Source organism: Anas platyrhynchos, chromosome 2 (genome assembly GCF_047663525.1).
Source record: "Anas platyrhynchos isolate ZD024472 breed Pekin duck chromosome 2, IASCAAS_PekinDuck_T2T, whole genome shotgun sequence".
Lineage (NCBI taxonomy): Eukaryota > Metazoa > Chordata > Aves > Anseriformes > Anatidae > Anas > Anas platyrhynchos.
This window is the reverse complement of record NC_092588.1, coordinates 8,583,301-8,601,478: the sequence shown is the minus strand read 5'-3', so window position 1 is coordinate 8,601,478 and position 18,178 is coordinate 8,583,301. Positions and strand designations below refer to the sequence as shown.

The window sequence follows — 18,178 nt, the reverse complement described above, 5'->3', positions numbered from 1 at the left end:
TCTGTCCTGAACTTCAGCAGGTGGCTGAAGTTGAAGCTGATGAGAAGACTTAGGTCCCAGTTGACATGGATGGTTCTAGTTTGTTGCTGCAGATATCCCATCACACACTCTCTGTGAGATGCACACCTTCAGTACTCACCCAAGGCCCTCCCCAAGGCTTGCTCAAAGCCCTTTCAGAGACGCAGTCTAGACAAAATTTTCCCAAAGTGCTGTAGCAGAAAGCAGTGTCAACAAGGTCTCCCAGAAATATCAATATCTCATCCTGATCCTCCCAAGACATAACTTGGACAAGAGGTCACATGGTCAGCAAATTAGGATGCCACAGCACTCTTAACTTCATTTAAGGCACTTTAGGCCAACTCTCCACTGAACTTTACCATAACGAAGAGAAAAGACTGGCAAAAGAACTATAACAATATAAAATATAAAATATAACTATAACAATATCTACATGAAGAAAAGTTTTGGCTCTTCCAAGATCCAGTGAACTACACTTGTCTGTATTGGTTCAGTACTGACATCTTGCCAGGAGAAGGACAAATATTTCTTGGTCCAGTCATACCAGCTCTGTGACCAGCTCTATCAAGGAACTTTAGACAAGAGGAAAATATGGCAGAGATTATACCAGAATGATATGAAAATAGATTTCCTACAACCTCCATGAGTTTTGATGTTTCCAGCTGGAGTCCTCAGCTACCTCAGGGGTTTCCTGTAGTGCATTTTTACTGTCTTGATGAAAAATTTCAACCTGACAAATCAGAGTGGGTTCAAGTGGGCATAATAGTAAACACAAGTCCTTTGAATTTCTGATGAATGGTGATGAATGCCATCATCTTTTATGAACTTCTGGCAAGGCATTGAGGCGTTTCAGGAATGAAAACCCTGGAATATGGAAACACGTTGTGTTTTTTTTTTTGTTTGTTTTTGTTTTGTTTTAAACAGAGTCTTGTTTTTTATTCCTTTTCATATTTAGATATTTAGTAGGTTTTTTTGTTCTTTCTTTTTTTTTTTTCTTTTTTTTTTCCCCATTAATTTTCATTATTCTCTTGGGCAAGCCAAGCAGTGAGTCTTAAGCAACTGTGACAAGAAGTTTGTCACTCAGGACACGTGCCTTTAGATCTTTTCACAAGACACCTTTAACTACATGGCATTCACTAATTCTCTCCCCATGAACACATTCAGGCAGTAGTTCCTAACCCTTTCTAGGACCTTAAATTGGAGACAGATGTGACCTACATGCAGTGCCAGACATGGCACTTGTTGTACCACACAGAGGTTAGTTAGCACTCTGCCCTAGGACTCACATTATTCCTGCAGCAAAAATGCAGAAGCCAGTGATTTCTGGACACAAAAGCCTCCTGTAGCATGGAGACCGTTGCTACAACTCAAAAACATTAAAATAATAATAATTAAAAAAAAATCTTCTCAAAGGGAAGATTTTGACAAAAATATATTTCTTTCAATTATTGAAAACCAGGAAGTCAAACAAAATCATTCTTCCTCCCCCACCTTATGTTCATCCTTGCATGTCCTTCTTCCTCAATTCTCAGGAAACGTAATGATGATAATGACTGTAAGAAGCAATATAGATTTACTTTTTTATCATGTCTTCAGACTTTACAATGTTTTTGTGGGTTTGAAAAGCAGCTGTTGCACAAAGTTGTTGTCACCCAGCCCTTCACAACAGAATTGATCTTGCCTTGGGTGAGGAGAGGTGCTGTGGTGCAGCTTTGCAGTATCATGGCCATATTTAACACTCCCTCCAATTTACACATCCACTATATCTTCATGCCTTTCTTTCACTGGCCTACATTGCAATATCAACTGCAATTGATGCTACTCCAGTCTGTCCTGCGCTTTGATACGAATGAAAGATTAATGCTTCCTTTGTGCCATTGGGCACAATAAATTAACCTTTTTTTGGGGAAAGAACTATCTTTCTCTGGGGTCAGCATTCCCTATGGTGCCACCTTTCTCTTACACATTATATTACTTTGAACACAAATTTCAGTGAAACATCAATGCATATCAGCTGTACTGCAAATATTCCTCTTTTGTTGGATGTTGTAATGACTTGATTATGTACTTTAGGCTGACTGAGGAATCATATTGCTGCAGTGAAGCAAAATACAGGACTGTGCCTTGTTTGACTATTCTTTTTTTTTTTTTTTTTTTTTTTTTTTAATAATTGTATTTTAGTTTACCAGAGGTGCAATTAAGGAAGAAAAGTCATGATTCTTGCTGAGCTCACACAAATGTGTCACAGAGTGAGGGTACCAGAGGTGTGAACATTTCCGGTTGAGCTCTGCACGAGATGAGTTGCTGAAATAGTGGGGGTATCTTGATTCAGAATCATGGACAGTCTGCATGGGTTTAGCCCCCAGGAAAAAATAAAAAATAAAAATGTTGTCTTTAATATTTCAACTTGTTTTAAAAGTATCTTATATTTGCTCATTTTGATAACTTTGTGTTAATTTTAAATTGTACTAGAGGAAACTAATTACATGCACTAACCAACCATATAAGAGTCCTTTATAAAATAAAATTTTAAAAAGCCTTCCAATGTTTTTATTGCAGTTACAACACTTGTATAAAATGCATCTGTTTTTACACATCATTTTTACATTGCTTCGAGGAAGACAGATTCCTAGGTTAACATCCAATTAATAACTTGTCTTGTTACAAATATTTGTAAATAACATATCACAATCTGATTTTTCTTACACTGAGAAATGAAAGAGACTACTAAAACTGCCACCGATCATCTGAATTCCAGTGAAATTCTTCAGTGCTCTAAACTGATTTACAGATGTTTTTAAGGCATTTCTGTTTTAATGCTGGAAGAACAAAGGAAAATTGCAGTCAGAACAGGTTTTACAAGGAGAATAATAACACTATACATGGTTCAATAAATCTCTTTTTAATACCTTAAAAAATCTTCATCAGGAGAAATAGCTATCTGAAGAAAGTCAGCAAATACTCTGTTATATATTCTTAAGGTATGTAGAGGTTTAGATAGAAAACATACTTACTGTGGGAATAAGCAACTCTTTTGACTCGTTCACAGACATAACTTGCATTTTTCAAGAACCAGGAATAGTATTCAACACAGTACCTAAAGAAGTAAAGTTAGGAGAGTACTGTCCTGCTATCTGACATAAGCATAGCTGAATGCACGTCATGCTGCTAATATTGCACTTTGAACATAGTAACAGAGAGATTCTGACCTCACCTATGCCATTAGATACTTGGAAAAATTTGGCTGAGCAACATTAACCTAGTCTGACAATTGGAGGCCAGATCAGTGCCCTGGGGGCCCACATGGGACTCAGCCAGTAGCCACAGACTTAAAAGTAAGTACTGGTGACTGAAAATTGTCATTTTTTTGCAAAAGCATGAAGGATTATTTTAAGAAGACAGAAGCAAGTGAAACTGCTGTCAGATTTTACCTCATGGCTTCCTTTCTGAAATATTTTCTTCGACCAACACAGAGGCACAGCTGGAAAAACCTGCACAGCTCCATCACACAAGGATTGATCTTCTGCACTATGACTGTGACAGGAGGCGAAGTCACACGGGACTCTTTGAAGATCGCTTGTGGACATCCTAGGAAAAACACAACTGTGAAATAATTCATAAATTTTTCCCATAAAATTTCCTACAATTACTTATCTGGGCTAAGGGACATATGCAGATTAAAGAGCTCACATAGGTATCTTAAAATCGAGTTGAGTGCGGCAGATAACTGAATAGAAAGCCACACAGTCTGGCAGTTGTTAGACTGATAGCACAGATGTTCTTTTCAATTTATTATTTATCATTTCTAGTTATTAAAGTCCATGTTGCTTTTATTTATCACAAATATAAGGAACAACTCTAAAGATGTAATTTATTTATTGTTACCTCTTTAGGTGGAGGTTCAGTTGCCATGGAAGTATCAGTTTTCCACAGCACAATGCAGTGAGATGGACAGCACCATATACTTATTATATTTGATATTTTCTATATGGATATGATACTTTAATGCAATACCCATTTCCATTGCCATACTCTTTAATACACACACCCTCTAAGTCTGAATCTTAGGCTAAATACAACGGCGATAATAAGCAGTCAGTCTTTCACTGTTCTTTTCATCTCCTTTTCAGCCTAATTAACAAAATAAACATGATTTATATGGAGGTTATGGCTTTCTTTCTGTCTATTTCTATATTTGTCTGCCATTTTCCCCCTCTTGCTTCCAGTAACTTGAATCATCATCTAATTTCAGATAACTTTTTAGAGAAAATTAAAAATCCTCTGGATAAATAGTTTCCTACAGGTTTCTTGAAAACTACCAAGAAACTGGAGGAGAAAAGGTCAATTTTTGCCTGTATTGAATCATTTCTCTATTTTACTCTTGGTCAGCTGCCAGTTGGTTAATCTATGTTTGTTTTTGTTTGGTTGGTTTTCCTACAAGTGACCATGATTATATTAATTTAACTTAAGAAAAATGCAGGAAAATTGTGTAGTGAGGGATGGACTCCCTCTCCCCTCTCTGAAGTCCACTAAAAGGAAAATATCTAGTTTATTCTGTTCATTGAATCTTCTGCAGTCAGCAGTGAGAGAGAAACATTTGTACACCAAACAGTTCACCCCACCAGAAAATGCACCTGTGCCAGGCTGCAGATAATATAATATAACAGAATAGGTGATGGCAGGTTATAAGAATTGCTATGTGTTTTTTTTTTCTTTCTTTTTTTTCTTTTTTTCCCCAATGTGAAATACAATCTCCTTTCAGCCTCCCTTTCAATTATATAAAAGAGAAAACAAAGCAAGGTGAAAATGAGGGAAACTTAGAAAGGGTAATGCAAAACTGAAGCTGCTTTCTTATATTTTTTTTCAGTGTTTTTCTTTACCATATTAAGAGAAAATATAACATTAGCTATAATCTTGTTTTCTTGAAGCCATACTCTGCCACACATCATCTTGAGTCTTTGCTGTTAGTTACATTAACTTAGTTAACAGTTGTGTTATGGTAGGTAAAAATCAAAGGGCTTTCAAGGAAAAATTAATGTGTCATTTAAACTGTGCTAAAAGGCTAGGAAGTGGCTGAAATGTGTGTGGAATCAACTCTCCTTTGTGAATTAAATATTGTCACTCTTGCAGAGGAGGTGCTGTGGGGAGGCACACTTGGGTCACTGTGGTGTGCAGATCGTGCTGCCCCCTGTGTGCAGCAAGCCTTCTAAAGGTGCTGACCCTGTGCCAGAGTTCCAAAAACTGAGGGACATCCCTGCAAACACCACTGGAACTGGAAGAAGATAACCAGGGACCATGACAGGAGAAGCCACATTTTGCATGACCTGGGTGTCCTTCTCCCTTCCACCCACTGGGGTGGAAGAGCCCAAATGTGGGGAGCAAAGGCAGCAGCTGTGGGATTGCTGGCTGGCTTTTTCATTTGTGAAACCAGCAGCAGGCTTTGGCCACATGCCTAGATAAACTGTCTTACCTGCAGAGCATAATCCCCTTAGACAGTGTAATTGCATTTCCAGGTTCACATGTCTCACATACTTTATAGCTTTGGGCCATCTTATGTTATGCGATAGGAGAGGTTACAGAGGTTAAATTTGGACTAATGAAGTTCTGTTGAAATAAGACTGAGTTGTCTAGTGCTGACAAGAAGTTTAATATAAAATGGCATCCGTGGGCAGAAGGAAAATAGAGGCACTGCCAAGCTGAAAGAGATTGCTACGAAACAATTTGTCTTCTGCCAGAGCTTGCCCGAGGTAGCAGAAATCATGGAGGAGTAATGGGCAGACCTTGCAGCTCTCACGCTCTTGGTCCCCTCTGAAAGAGGACCACTGGCTGTGTGTCACAGACAATGCGTTGTAATTAGTCAGTGACGGGCAAGAAGGAGCCCCATTTCCCTCAATCTCAGCAGTTTTGCATGATCGCTAGCACTTGACACATCTTGACATGTCTTGATTTTTTCCACTTACTGGCAATTAAAAATGACCGATGTCTTGTTTTAACAAACAACCTTCATGTTAATAACTGAACATCAGAGCTTGCAGTGATGAGTTTTTCGCGTAAGATATCCATTAAAAGGGATGTTAGAGTTGCTTGGAATAATTAAAACTTCCTAAAAGCCACCCTCCAATGAATCTCAACATCTCCACCAAGGTAGGTACTCACTATTCCATCGAACAGGTGTTAGTGCTTTGCTCAAGCTGTGCATTTTGCCAGCAGAAATTCAGCTCTATCTAAATGTAAATTGAATGACTGCAATTTCAATGTGGACTCATTTATGTAGGGAAAAGAAGTCAAATAAAAAAGTTGAAAGTTAAACAAATTGCTCTGGTTTTCATTTCTAACAATAATTTCATTTTAAAATGATGTATTTACATAGTATTGCATTTAAAGTTGAAATTCTTTTTCAATTAATATTAGATTTAATTTTACGTGTATTGGATACTACACTTACATGACAGCATTGAAATCAATATTTTCAGTGCTTCATAGTCATTTTTTATCTCACTGTAATAAATTTCTAATTTTTTTTTTTTTTAATTCCTAAAAATTCAGATTGAAGCAAAAAGATTTATATGCAGGAATTTATCTTAAAAGTTTCCTTTCTAATATTTTTATTTTCTAAGATAATGGGTTAGTCAATACAGACAAGAAAGCACAAAAACCAGTTTCCTATGCAGAGCTTTGCTCTTGCCCTTTTGAAATTACTACACTACTGTTGCAGGTAGATAAGTGACCAGTTCTTGCTGCACTAAAGAGCCTTTTCCACTAGGAACCAAATATCACCTCTCTTTGACACTGAGATTAAATTTTGCCGTCAGTGAAAAGCAATATCGTGGTTACCGTGAATAATTCAGGCTTACAATATCCCTCTCTGCATGCTATAATACACACTCACATATTTTATCAGTTGGCATGCAATAAATAAACAAGTAAATGAATAGATCCACTTTTGTGATTTAAGAAATGGCTTCATGGAATAATGTCTTCGTCTTCAGAGTACTGTGGCTGCTCTTCACTGCTGTGTGACCCCACTGTTTGATTTTATTTTTTTTTCTTCTCAAAATGCCATGATTTATATATGCAGCTATATAGCCTCTGCCACGGTTTCTGACAGACAGCAGTTTTGTGACTCTCCATTCACTGATTGCAACCTTTTCAAAAAGGTCTGGTTCCCAGTTTAAGGTTTTATAGGGTTTATAGTGCTGCCCACTAGACAGTACATTGCAGATTAACTTCTGGACAGCACACACCACAAATCCACTCACAGACTCCAGCAACGCTGTTTTCTGTGTGTGTGTGCAGAGTTATGTCTCGGTGGACAAGAATTACCATAGCATATTCATCTGATCCCTATTAAGATAAGAAGACATAGTTCATCTTAAATTCTTCCCTTTACACCATCAAGAGTGTAAAGAAATCAAATTATATTCATGATATTATACTGGTTCACTTTCTTCATACAATGTATTTCATGGGGGTTAAGATGAGGATGCTTTAAACAAAAACTCTTTAAACAGAAGTGAAAAGAAAGAAATATCAATAATTAAAAAAAAATAAAAAGTTGAAAGGATAACTAGCTCCTTAACAGAATGGTTTGAAAGGCCTCTTAACATCAAGAACTGTTTCTTGTCTCACCACCACCAAGTCCTCTCCTTAGAAATAAATCTCAGTAGACAGTGTTTTACTGAAGTTTTTCCAAGCCTCCCAGGCAACAGATTCCTCTCCATCCTCTTTGCCACTGCCTTTCTTGCAGGTCTTCCCCCACTGTGTTTGGTCATTTGATGCTGTTCTCAAAATCCTTTGTATTCATAATCATTATTTTTAATTAACTACAATAACATCAATAACATTATTTCCTCCAAGAATGGATGCCCCACTGAGTCCTACGCTCTCAAATGCTTTCTTTTCCTAATAGCATGATTGAAAAGAAAAAAAAAAAAAGAAGGAAAAAAAAAAAGAAAAAAAAAAGAAGAAAAAAAAAGAAAGAAAAAGAAAAAACAAACAAACCAACTTCTGCTAGTAAATTCAGACAACCAAAACTATGAAAAACCTGATCAGAATCAGTAAAAGCTACAAAAATTAACAGCAGAGGATGCTATTCTTGGGTTGCTGCAACAAGCAATGACATCAAAACCAAGGTAAAAAGCAGACAACACCAAAGATATGTTACTTCTCTCCTATTATGTGATTATTCCCAGTAACAGCAAACTGAAGAGCTACAACAGGACTTTTCTTGTCTGACACAATTGTGCTTATCCCCTCACAATAATCCTTTGCAAACAAATAAAGGTGGGTTAGAATACAACAATGAGCAGACAGAAGTCAGTATTTAAAATACCATTACAAACTGTGAGATTAACAGACAATCCAATGAAAGTCTTTGGCTTTAAGCCTCAAAGCAATCCCAAACAAAGACCTGAGGGTTGCCTGCATGGAGCTGGAGAACCAGCTGCATCTCTGATGTTCTGGGTTGGTTCCAGTAGCACAGAAGGAGACCACAAGGCTGCAGAGTGTCCCTTCACCTGCTGCTGATGCTCAGTTTTTCACTTTGCCTGTTCTGTTTTGACAGGACAGCAGCAGCTTTCTTGGTCAGACTTATTAGGAATTCATATCAAAGACATACATTTTTGTTTAACAATATCAGACAGTGCAGCTTATTTTTCCATCATCCCCATCAAAATATCACAAGCCATATAATCAGCACTTCTTTTTTTTTTCCATCCTTGCCTACTGACCTTCTGAATTTGCTGGCCCTAATTTGCTCAGATCATTTTTTTTTTTCTTCTTCTATTTCCTCTGTGTTCATACACACCATCTTAAAAGTATTATTTGATTGGCATTTTTGTCCTTTGGACAAATAGAAAATTCTTCTGTTTTTATCTATAATATCAAGACTAAATGATACTGAAGAGCCCCTGTAATTTAGTCTGATATATTACCATTGCACAGCCCAGCATCTATGCTTTTGGCATTAGACAGTCACTGCACAGAAACATGAGCGGGCAAGGAAGAGATTTCCAAAATCCCCTCTGGCAGTCCTCACAACCAAGCAAGACTCGTGTTCCTGCTCATCCTCTCCCAGGAACAATCACATCTCTGGTAGCAACACAGTCAACTTCACCGTGGGGACCAAAGACAGCCTCTTCCCAGAGCATCCCATCTGTTTGTATCTCTATCACAGCTCGGAGCAGCCAAATAGGTGGATTTAGGGTGCAAGAGGCTGAGAATACAATCCTAATGCCAGAAAACCTTGGAAATGAGCCATATGTTTATTCTGGTAAAGTGGGGACCATTTCTTCCCTTTCTAGTCTTCTTTTCAGCTGCAGACACTGATCCTGAATTATGTGCTACAAACTGACCTCAGTGGTAGCTACCAAGTTTCTCTAAAAAGATCATGTTAAACTGAATAGCAGATAATCACAATCCCAGTCTGGAATATAGGTATGAAGATTTTGTCTGGATCCAAGTGCAGGCAGTGTGGATTTTCCCTCCAAATACAGCAGCAATATGAAATCATAATAATGCTCAAGTGCTTTTCTATGCGAATACCAAAGCTGGACCGTGTACCCCAGCATATCCCTCAAATTTACTTTAATTCTATTAATTTACTTCCTAAACTCCATTAATTTAATTCCTTAATGCCATTAGCATTCTATGATTCTATGATTAATTAGCAGGGTAGCAGGGAGTGCAGTGCTTAATCAGGAGCTGAAATACACGCAACTTCTCTTGTCAGGAGAATCCTGCCCTAAGGTGTTGGCATTAGTCCACTGGAAGAGTTATTATTTCTTCCCTGTGATAAGCCCGTGAAAACCCAATTCAGAATTTATATTCTACCATTCTACCACTCCTGGCATTGTTGGAGCAAGCAGAAATTTTCTTCAGGTGACTGCTGATTTTGACTTTGATTGGGATTTGCAGCCAAGATTTATTCCCATTGTACTTCTGTACTATGCTTCTACTTTGCAAATTTGGGAGTGAGCAGCCTGGACTCATTCACATACTCAGAATCCAAAGTTGGGGATGGATTCTCCCAGAATGCAGATTCCCTTTCTGGAATTGTATCAGGGCCACTTTTTCAAAACATGTAACGTCTTACTAAATACCTTCATAGAAATGTACTTTTATCGCCTACATGACTAGATGACACTTATAAGTATAGTGGCATATCATCATATATTTACTACACTGAGCTCCTAAATTCCAATTGTTTTGGAATTTAGGAAAAAGGAAAAGTTCTTCCGTAAAAGGAAGAACTGAGTTCTCCTGAAAATCTAACTGATAACTGTCCTTCTTTAGCCAAAGAGGAACTTTGCAGAATTAAAAATTTGAGGTAATTCTGAAGATTGCATGTGGAAGGGATTGACTTAATCATTTTATTTGTACCAACAGGAGGATTTAAAGCATGACAATTTCTTTTGGAATAAAGGAATTTTAAGATTTCCCAATAGCCAATCCATATTAAAATTGACATGTAGACTACACAATTTAAATATAATATAATTTGTATTTTCAGTGTAAGACCATGTATGATTCAGAAATATGGAAGCAATCCCTTTGATGTTTTGTGTGTTTTACATTCATAAAATATACTATATAATATACTATATAGTACATTAAACATACACATTGTTTCGGCATGTGAAAAAGTGTACATGGTTATACTTTCAAACAGGCTACTATTTTTGCTGTATGCTCAACTACTACTTACGGGTAATTGAGTGAAGTTTCACTGTCACACCAGGCCGGTAGGGTGGAGTAGACAGTACAGAGGAAAGCAAATCTGAAGGAGGAAGAAGAATATAAAATGCTGTGACATGCTAACGAAAAAAAAAAGGAGAAAAGGAAGCTTGATGAAGAGTAAAAAAAAATACTGAAGTTGCAGACCACTAATACACACTTCTGTAGATGTTGATGCATAAATACATTCACACTCTCCTGTTTCTATACATATTATTATTATTATTATTATTTATTTATTTATTATTATTTTAATTTTCATGCATGTGCTGACCAACACACTGTTATTTTCCCAGATCAATCTCACCTGGCTCTGTTTGCATCTGTTTGCTGGCTTCTTGAGGAGGCATGGTCTGCATCCAATATGCATATATATCACCTGTGGGAACAGAAAGACACACCACATCATTCAGGAAATTTGTTATTTGTCAATTGAGAAGAATATCCTGCTATGTATGAGACTGCTCAACGGACAAGGGTCCTTACCCAATACTTGCAGTGGCTTATAAAAATGTCATGATGAAAAAGAAAGGTCAGAAGCTGTATTTATTAGAACTTGGAAAGCACACGGGCTAAAGAAAGAGGATTTAAAGAAGATATTTTTAGTAGAGACCTAGAGAATCAGCTCTATTTTATGGTCGGTTTTAGTTTTGGTGTTCCCTACCCCACCCCTGCCCAGGTCTATTCAGTGGATTTGGAGCAAAATGTGAGCAAAGAATTGAGTGGCAGATCTGTCCACGAGAAGCAGGACCTGTGTTTTTCCCCAAACAGTAGGAACTACGGGATGGTCCCTCTACGCTATGTTTGCAACTCTACAGTAAAGAAATCTACTCACTAGTGACCAAGAGTGGGTCTCCCTGAAGGGCCTCCTAACATCCACCTCTGAAACATGGTTTGGGTTGGGCTTTTGGCTAAACTCCAGAGCTAATGGGGTAAAGTAGGTTTTGGTCCTCTGTACAGAGCTCACCAGGGCTGGTCTGAAAGGCTGATGATGAGGCCAAGATCTCCTCAGCAGCAGGAGGGGTTCCAACTGTGCCTCTTGGTCCTGAAGCATCCAAGTGCAGCGATGGAAACCCTGATCCCTTCGCACCAACTGTTTTTGGCCATGGTCGGGACCTCGTGGTGGGAATGTCCTCCCCTTTCAGGGCAAGAGGGGTGCTGGTAGCTGGAGAAGCAGGAGAGACAGAGGGAAGGCACCATAAAAGTGCCTTCTGGTGCCCCATGGCAGCAGAGAACGTAACATGCTGGGGGAAAATACTACCTAAAATGCTTCAAGTGCTTCCACTGGCAGCTGAGATTCAATTTTTCACTTCATTTTAAAAATTATGGTTTTTATTTTTTTTTTATTTCCAGGAGGAAATATATGTTCATGAGGAGTAGCAATAAAGTTGGAACCTTTAACTGAGGACATAGAATTATAGAATGATTTGGATTGGAAGGGACCTTAAAAAATCATCTAATTCCCGCCTCACATTTCAATGTCCGAGTGTTCATAAACAAAAAAGAAAGTGTGGTGGTGTGGTGTTCCAGTGTTCCTTCAGAGTGTTTTTTTTTTGTTTGTTTTGTTTGTTTGTTTGTTTTTTTTCCTTTCTTCACATAAATTATTTTTTATTTCCTAGGCTTTTTTACTGTAGAGGAAAAGATGAAAGCTCTTGTCTATGTGAAGGGAAGCAGGCAGGTACTAGAGCACAGATAGTGGAATTGGAGAACTGATTACATTTTTGTGGCAGGAATAACAACCAGTAACTCATAAGTGAGGGCCATATAAAATCAAAGATGTTATCAATTTAAAATCAAAACCATTTTTTTTTTGTTTTGTTTTAATTTCAGTGATTTTAATTAAATAAAGTACATAAAAATGCCAATAAGAAGAAACAAAACAACAAAACTTTTTATTGGTTTAAAATAGACAGTTATTTTTTTCTTTACTTCTCTGTCTCCTAGAGAACTCCTAGATCACTAGTTGAGACATTAATAAAGGAGAATATAAAGGTCTGGCAATATTCACTCACTTTTAAATGTCCACTTGTGTTCTACTGATGGATCCATGGTTTTGTTTGAGTCTTCCTGTAATTTCATGAAGCTTGAAAACATTGAATCCAGATCTTAGAGGTAAGAGAAGATAATGTTAGTGCACTCAGCATTCATAGAATATCATACAATAAAAAGTAAATAAATCAGGTTCTGGTGCAAAAGGAATTGATGTATTTTTAAAATAAAGTTATTGGCAAAGTGTCTTGTATTTATTTATTTATTTATTATTTATTTTAAATTTATTTTTAAACAGTTGAGAGGCTTCCTACAGCTTTCAGCACAGGTGAACCTGCCACTGATTTCCATGTCTTCCTGTTTTAATCCACTGTTAAAAATGAGAAATACTGGCAGCAATAAGAGGTCAGTATCTACAGTCAGCTCAACCTGGCAAAGAAGTTACAGGTGGAGAAGCCATGCAGCACGCTGTCTGAGTATATCTGACTCCTTTCCAAAGGATACTCACATAAATTCAGATTACTTGTGCTGAGAGCTAAGGGAGATAACCATTTAGTTCAAGAATATTACAGAGCCTTCCCATCCCAGTGCTGAATCCGATGAAAGTTCTGATCCCAGGAGCTTTTGTTTGCTCTTCCAGTAGAAGATGTCATATTCAATAATTTAAATGTTTTTAAATTTTACTTATTTTTACAAGATGAAAAAGGAGCGTTCATTGCAAGTGCTACCTGGGCATTGTTTTCACTGTTGTTGCTGTTTCTTTTTATTCCCCAGGATGTACTTACCCAGGTCAGATGATGTGTTACTGGAAAATGTGTAATTAATAACAGGGGGCTTCTCCAATATTTCCCAAAAGTCAGACAGATTTCTCCCTGCAAATATAAATGATTAAAAATATGAAGACAGACTTGTTTCTAGTATAAGTCATCATTGAAAGTAAATAGGACAATATTTTGAACTAGAATGATTTTGTCATTTACCTGTTTGGCCTGTCATCACACAAATGTAGATACAATCTGAATCATTGCTCTGACGCACTAAAAGGCAAAAAAAATGTAAACCAGGTCATTGTTACCAGTTTTCATTATATGATATTATCTTAAACAGTGAAACACAAACCCAGAATGCTATGTGGCTACTACAATTAGTCAAATATTTTAATTCAGATTTGACTTTGACAAAATCTTAATCTTAATCCAGCACCAAATCCAAATGCTAACATTTCTAGGAGAAATGTTTCTCCTAGTATAAATTTTTAATTTAATTAAAATTCTTAATACAAGCATTTTTACAAGAAAAAAAAAAATCAAAAAATATAGCACGTAGGGTCATAATTTCCTAAAATATCAGTGTTCAATAACAATTCATCAAACTATCAAGTAAAACATATATGTTCATAGAAACATACATCTCTATACTACATATTTTAAATTTTATATATATGTATAGATTGTTCCCCTAAGGAGACTTTGTTTTACAGCTGCAGTCATGCTTTAGAGCATAAATGCTGCCAAATAAGAGCAATAAACTTTTATATGCATTTCTATGCTTGTTTCCATGTCAGAACTAAATCACACAAATAAGACAATGACAAATGTTTAAGAGGAAATGCAAACCTGAGAGAATAGAAGTAGATTTGAAAATTTCGGTGAGATAACTGGTGGAGTTTCCAATTATATCAACAAGTAAAGCTGTAAAATCTAGACAACAAAATTCAGAAAATTTATATTTGAAAACATATTCAACTATCCACATTATCAGAAATCATTTTTATAAGTGATCATATTTGGATATGTGCTTGTACATGAAAATGATTGAAATATGTAAAAGTTCAGAACTTTTCTGCTGTATAGGAGTAGACTTAGGAAGCCATTGGATTACTCTGTGGAAATACGTGTCAAAGTTTGTATGCAAAATAGCACCAATGTACGTAAATGAAAACTTAAATAGAATCTATCTGTTCAAGAGAGCTATTTAAAGTAACACTCTATTAAGGCTGCTTAAATATAGAAGAAGAGCCCAAGCCTGTAGGCTCTGTGGCAGTGATTGCCTATCTGCCACATGGGACCATGTGGGGACATGTGATTGTCCATCTACTCTGAAGTCTGCTTCAGAAAAACAGATACTGTTAGCTCAAAAAATGGTTAGTGGTGGAGTTTTTATTTATTTATTTATTTATTTATTTATTTATTTATTTATTTATTTATTTATTTTTAAACTAACAGGTTCTAGCAGTAACAGGTCAACATTCTAATTTAGGGAGTGACAGACACTAGCTCTTGCAACCTGTGTTGGGCCCACAATTTCCACTGCCTGGGAGGGTGCTCTAACAATCATATTTTGGATTTGGGACAGGAAGATTTAAGTGTCTGCACCGTCTTCCAGTGCAGACTGGGTCATTATGCTACAAGGCTTGTGAGCTGTGTGTGCCCAGAAAAATAACCACAAAACTCACTGTTTCTCTGTTGAAGGGTCAATAGCATTTGACACTTAATTAAACAGCTCTATGCAGGCATTAATCCTTACTTTTCACTCCTGTTTGGCTTATTGAGGTTACTGGATTCTGTTGGTATAAAGAAACCCTTGTTTGTCTTCTGTGAGTCAACTCAGGAGAGCGAAAGTGGCCAAGATAATGTATTAAAAAATGCTAAGTTGTCTGTCCTGCACTGCTTTTTGTACTCAGAGAAGGAAAGCAAGGTCCTTCCACCAGGCAAGCCACACTGCTCACTTGACTGATGGCTCCATCGCAGAGTGGCCGGTTGGGTGCAACCACCTGAGATTTTCATCAAGTTTCCCCAGAGGTTCATAGCAACACTCCTTATGAGTAATGGCTGCTGACTTCAGTATGGTGATGCTATTTGTACAAAAATAAAAAGCCTGCAGAGCTCAGGCTGCAGCCTTCAGCTCCTAAGGAAATAATTTACCTTAAGCACATTCAATTGCCAACCTCTTTTGTGTACCTACCTGCCAAGTCATTTGTCACATTGTTTAAACAGTAGCAGTAATGCATAGGAAACTTGCCAGGGTCAACATTTTTCAGGCTAGAAACTGTGGAGAGAGAAGGAGAAAATGGGTATCTTGATGCACGTGCCACGTGAGAGGAACCGCTCCTGTGCGGAGCAAAGCGCTGAGGCACTCACTGTTATAAACGGTGACTGACACTTTGTGGAAGGCAAACGAGCTGTAAGACGTGACACTCAGCAAAGAGAAGAGTTTTTTGGTACCTGCAGAAATACATGCCCATGCTATTAGCATTTGGAACAAATTATGCGAACAGAATGTTTCGGCTCTGCTCATTTGGTTTCTAAAAGACTCCTGAGGTGCTGATGCTCTACAGCTGCCTGAGACTCAATTCCTTTTCATTTCCACTGGGGGAAGGATCATTGGTATTACATTTTTTTTTTTTTTTTTAAGTCAGGCAGGCAAATCCGCACTGGGTTATACAGTGCTTTCTAAAGGCATCCCATAAGTAATTATGCTATGCCTATATATAAACACTCTAATTTCTAAATTCTTTTGGGGTAGACAGCTATCTGCACTATAAATATGCAAGTGTAGCTTGCTCTGAGAGTTAATTCTGGAGGCAGAGAGCATGCATTTATGACTTCCCCTGCTAACACCATCAGCCCTTTATCTCATTCACCGTGGGGCTGACTGCCTGCGTGACCTGCCCAGCCTCTGCAGCATTACCTCTGAGTGCCGTGCTCAGCATGCCGTTCACCAGCTCGGTCAGGTTAAGAGCAGCCAGATCCACAGACTTTGCAGGCAGCTCTGGAAAAGAAAGGGTCTCTGAGCAGCTGGAAATGGCTGCTAATCCCCTGATTGTGTACAGCAGAAAGCTGCCAAAACGGGAAAATGAAATAAGCGGTTTATGTATTGAGGCACACGGAAAGAAACTGTGGTTAGGAAAGGAATATTCCGGGAGTGCAGAGAGAAGTTGAGAAAATAACAAGATAGAGCAGGCAGTGCAATAGCAGGCCAAAATTCAGGCAGGGCTCTGTGTCCCCTGCTCCCTTGAGCATGCCCTGGAGCAGGCTGCCAGGAGCAGCAACCAGTCCTTGCGTTTTGGTGCCCCCTCGTGATGGCCAATGTGCATTTTCTTCAGAAATAAAAGCGGGTCTCTCTGTGCAGATCACAAATGGAGGTAAAAGTACCTGGGAAATCCCCAGTGCAATATAGAACGGTGATGAAAACACAGATATATATATATATTTTTTTCCAGCTACCTTGATGGCTACACCACTACCATAGATTCAACTGACTGCAGCTGAAACACATTTTTTATTTAAAAAGACATTTTCTTCCTGTTGATGTTGCTTGTCTGTTTTTCCCAAGCTGAACTTTCAAATATGATATTTTGCCTCCCTCCCATGAAGTCATATAAACGTAGAGTGCTGTGGTGCCTCTGTGTGTGCAAGGAGGAAGGTCTGTGTCTGCATGGCAGAGAGAGAAAAAACAGAGCAGGATGGAAAAAGAAGCACAGAAAGCCAGGACGAGAACAAAATCAAATTTGTGGAGAAATATGATTTTCTAATGACATCAGTATCGTTTTTAACCTGTTCCAAACTGAGTGTGTTAAGGCAAATGAGACTGGAGATGACAGCCCTGTCCTACAGACCATGGGAAGAAGAAAGAGACAACTCCACCTCACATTGCTGGAAGGACAGAGGTTAAAATGGATTAAGCAGGGATTTTCATAGTCCTGAGGAGCTGCCTGTGTTGGGGTTAGGAGCCCATGCAGTAGTGGTGGCTTTGTATTCACAGACTCCACAGGAGAAAGGCCCACCCGCCAACACCTCCCCGCTTGGTACAATATCTCCCACCCCATTAACACCCACACACAGGCTCGAGGGGAATCCTCAGGGGTTGCTTGTTACCTGCAGTAGCCAGCACCGCCGCTTGCTTCTCTCTCTTATGTTCTCTTCTTATGCATGAAGCTGTGAAGTGAAGAAAGAGACTTGAGGAACTGTTTTCCCCGTTGTGCTAGCAAGTGGCCCTCAATTGAGCTCTCCATAAACATTACTTTGCTGCTGTTATTCATTATAACCCAGGCACCCATGGACATAAGCACTGCAAAGCAGGACACTGAATATGTGTAACAGCAGCTGATCAGTTGCCTAAGAATAAGGATGTCCCAAAAAATCTGTCAGGTCCCCTAGCTGCCAGCTAAAGGAGGAGAACAGATTAAATATCAGAGCTTGTCCCTTTAACTCAAAAATCAAAACAAAATACTGTTTTTGCAGTCTGAAACTGGACTTGCAAGCAATACATTGCAATGTACGTAATGAAGCTTAACCAAAAGGGATCTACGTAGGCTGCGTGCATGTTTGTAATTCAGAGCAGGTGTTCAACTGAGGGCCACTCTAAAGAGACGTGATCTGGGAAACAGACTGGGGTGGGGCTCAGGAGTTTGGACTCACTTCAGTGACCAACAAAG

General features: G+C 38.2%; 1 protein-coding gene across 1 annotated transcript; it reads right to left on the bottom strand.

Moving 5' to 3' along the window:
* Positions 1–2,564: 2,564 nt before the first annotated feature.
* HHLA1 (HHLA1 neighbor of OC90) lies at positions 2,565–17,796 on the bottom strand. The gene is made up of 14 exons (XM_038175304.2): positions 17,619–17,796; positions 16,432–16,512; positions 15,882–15,965; positions 15,706–15,789; positions 14,358–14,441; positions 13,722–13,778; positions 13,527–13,613; positions 12,765–12,857; positions 11,720–11,917; positions 11,060–11,131; positions 10,724–10,795; positions 3,450–3,606; positions 3,033–3,115; positions 2,565–2,837 (listed from the first exon to the last, which is right to left on the bottom strand). Exons 2-14 carry the CDS (start codon positions 16,451–16,453, stop codon positions 2,794–2,796), a joined length of 1,137 nt encoding a protein of 378 aa, XP_038031232.2. The 5' UTR covers positions 16,454–16,512; positions 17,619–17,796; the 3' UTR covers positions 2,565–2,793.
* Between the last annotated feature and the right edge of the window lie 382 nt (positions 17,797–18,178).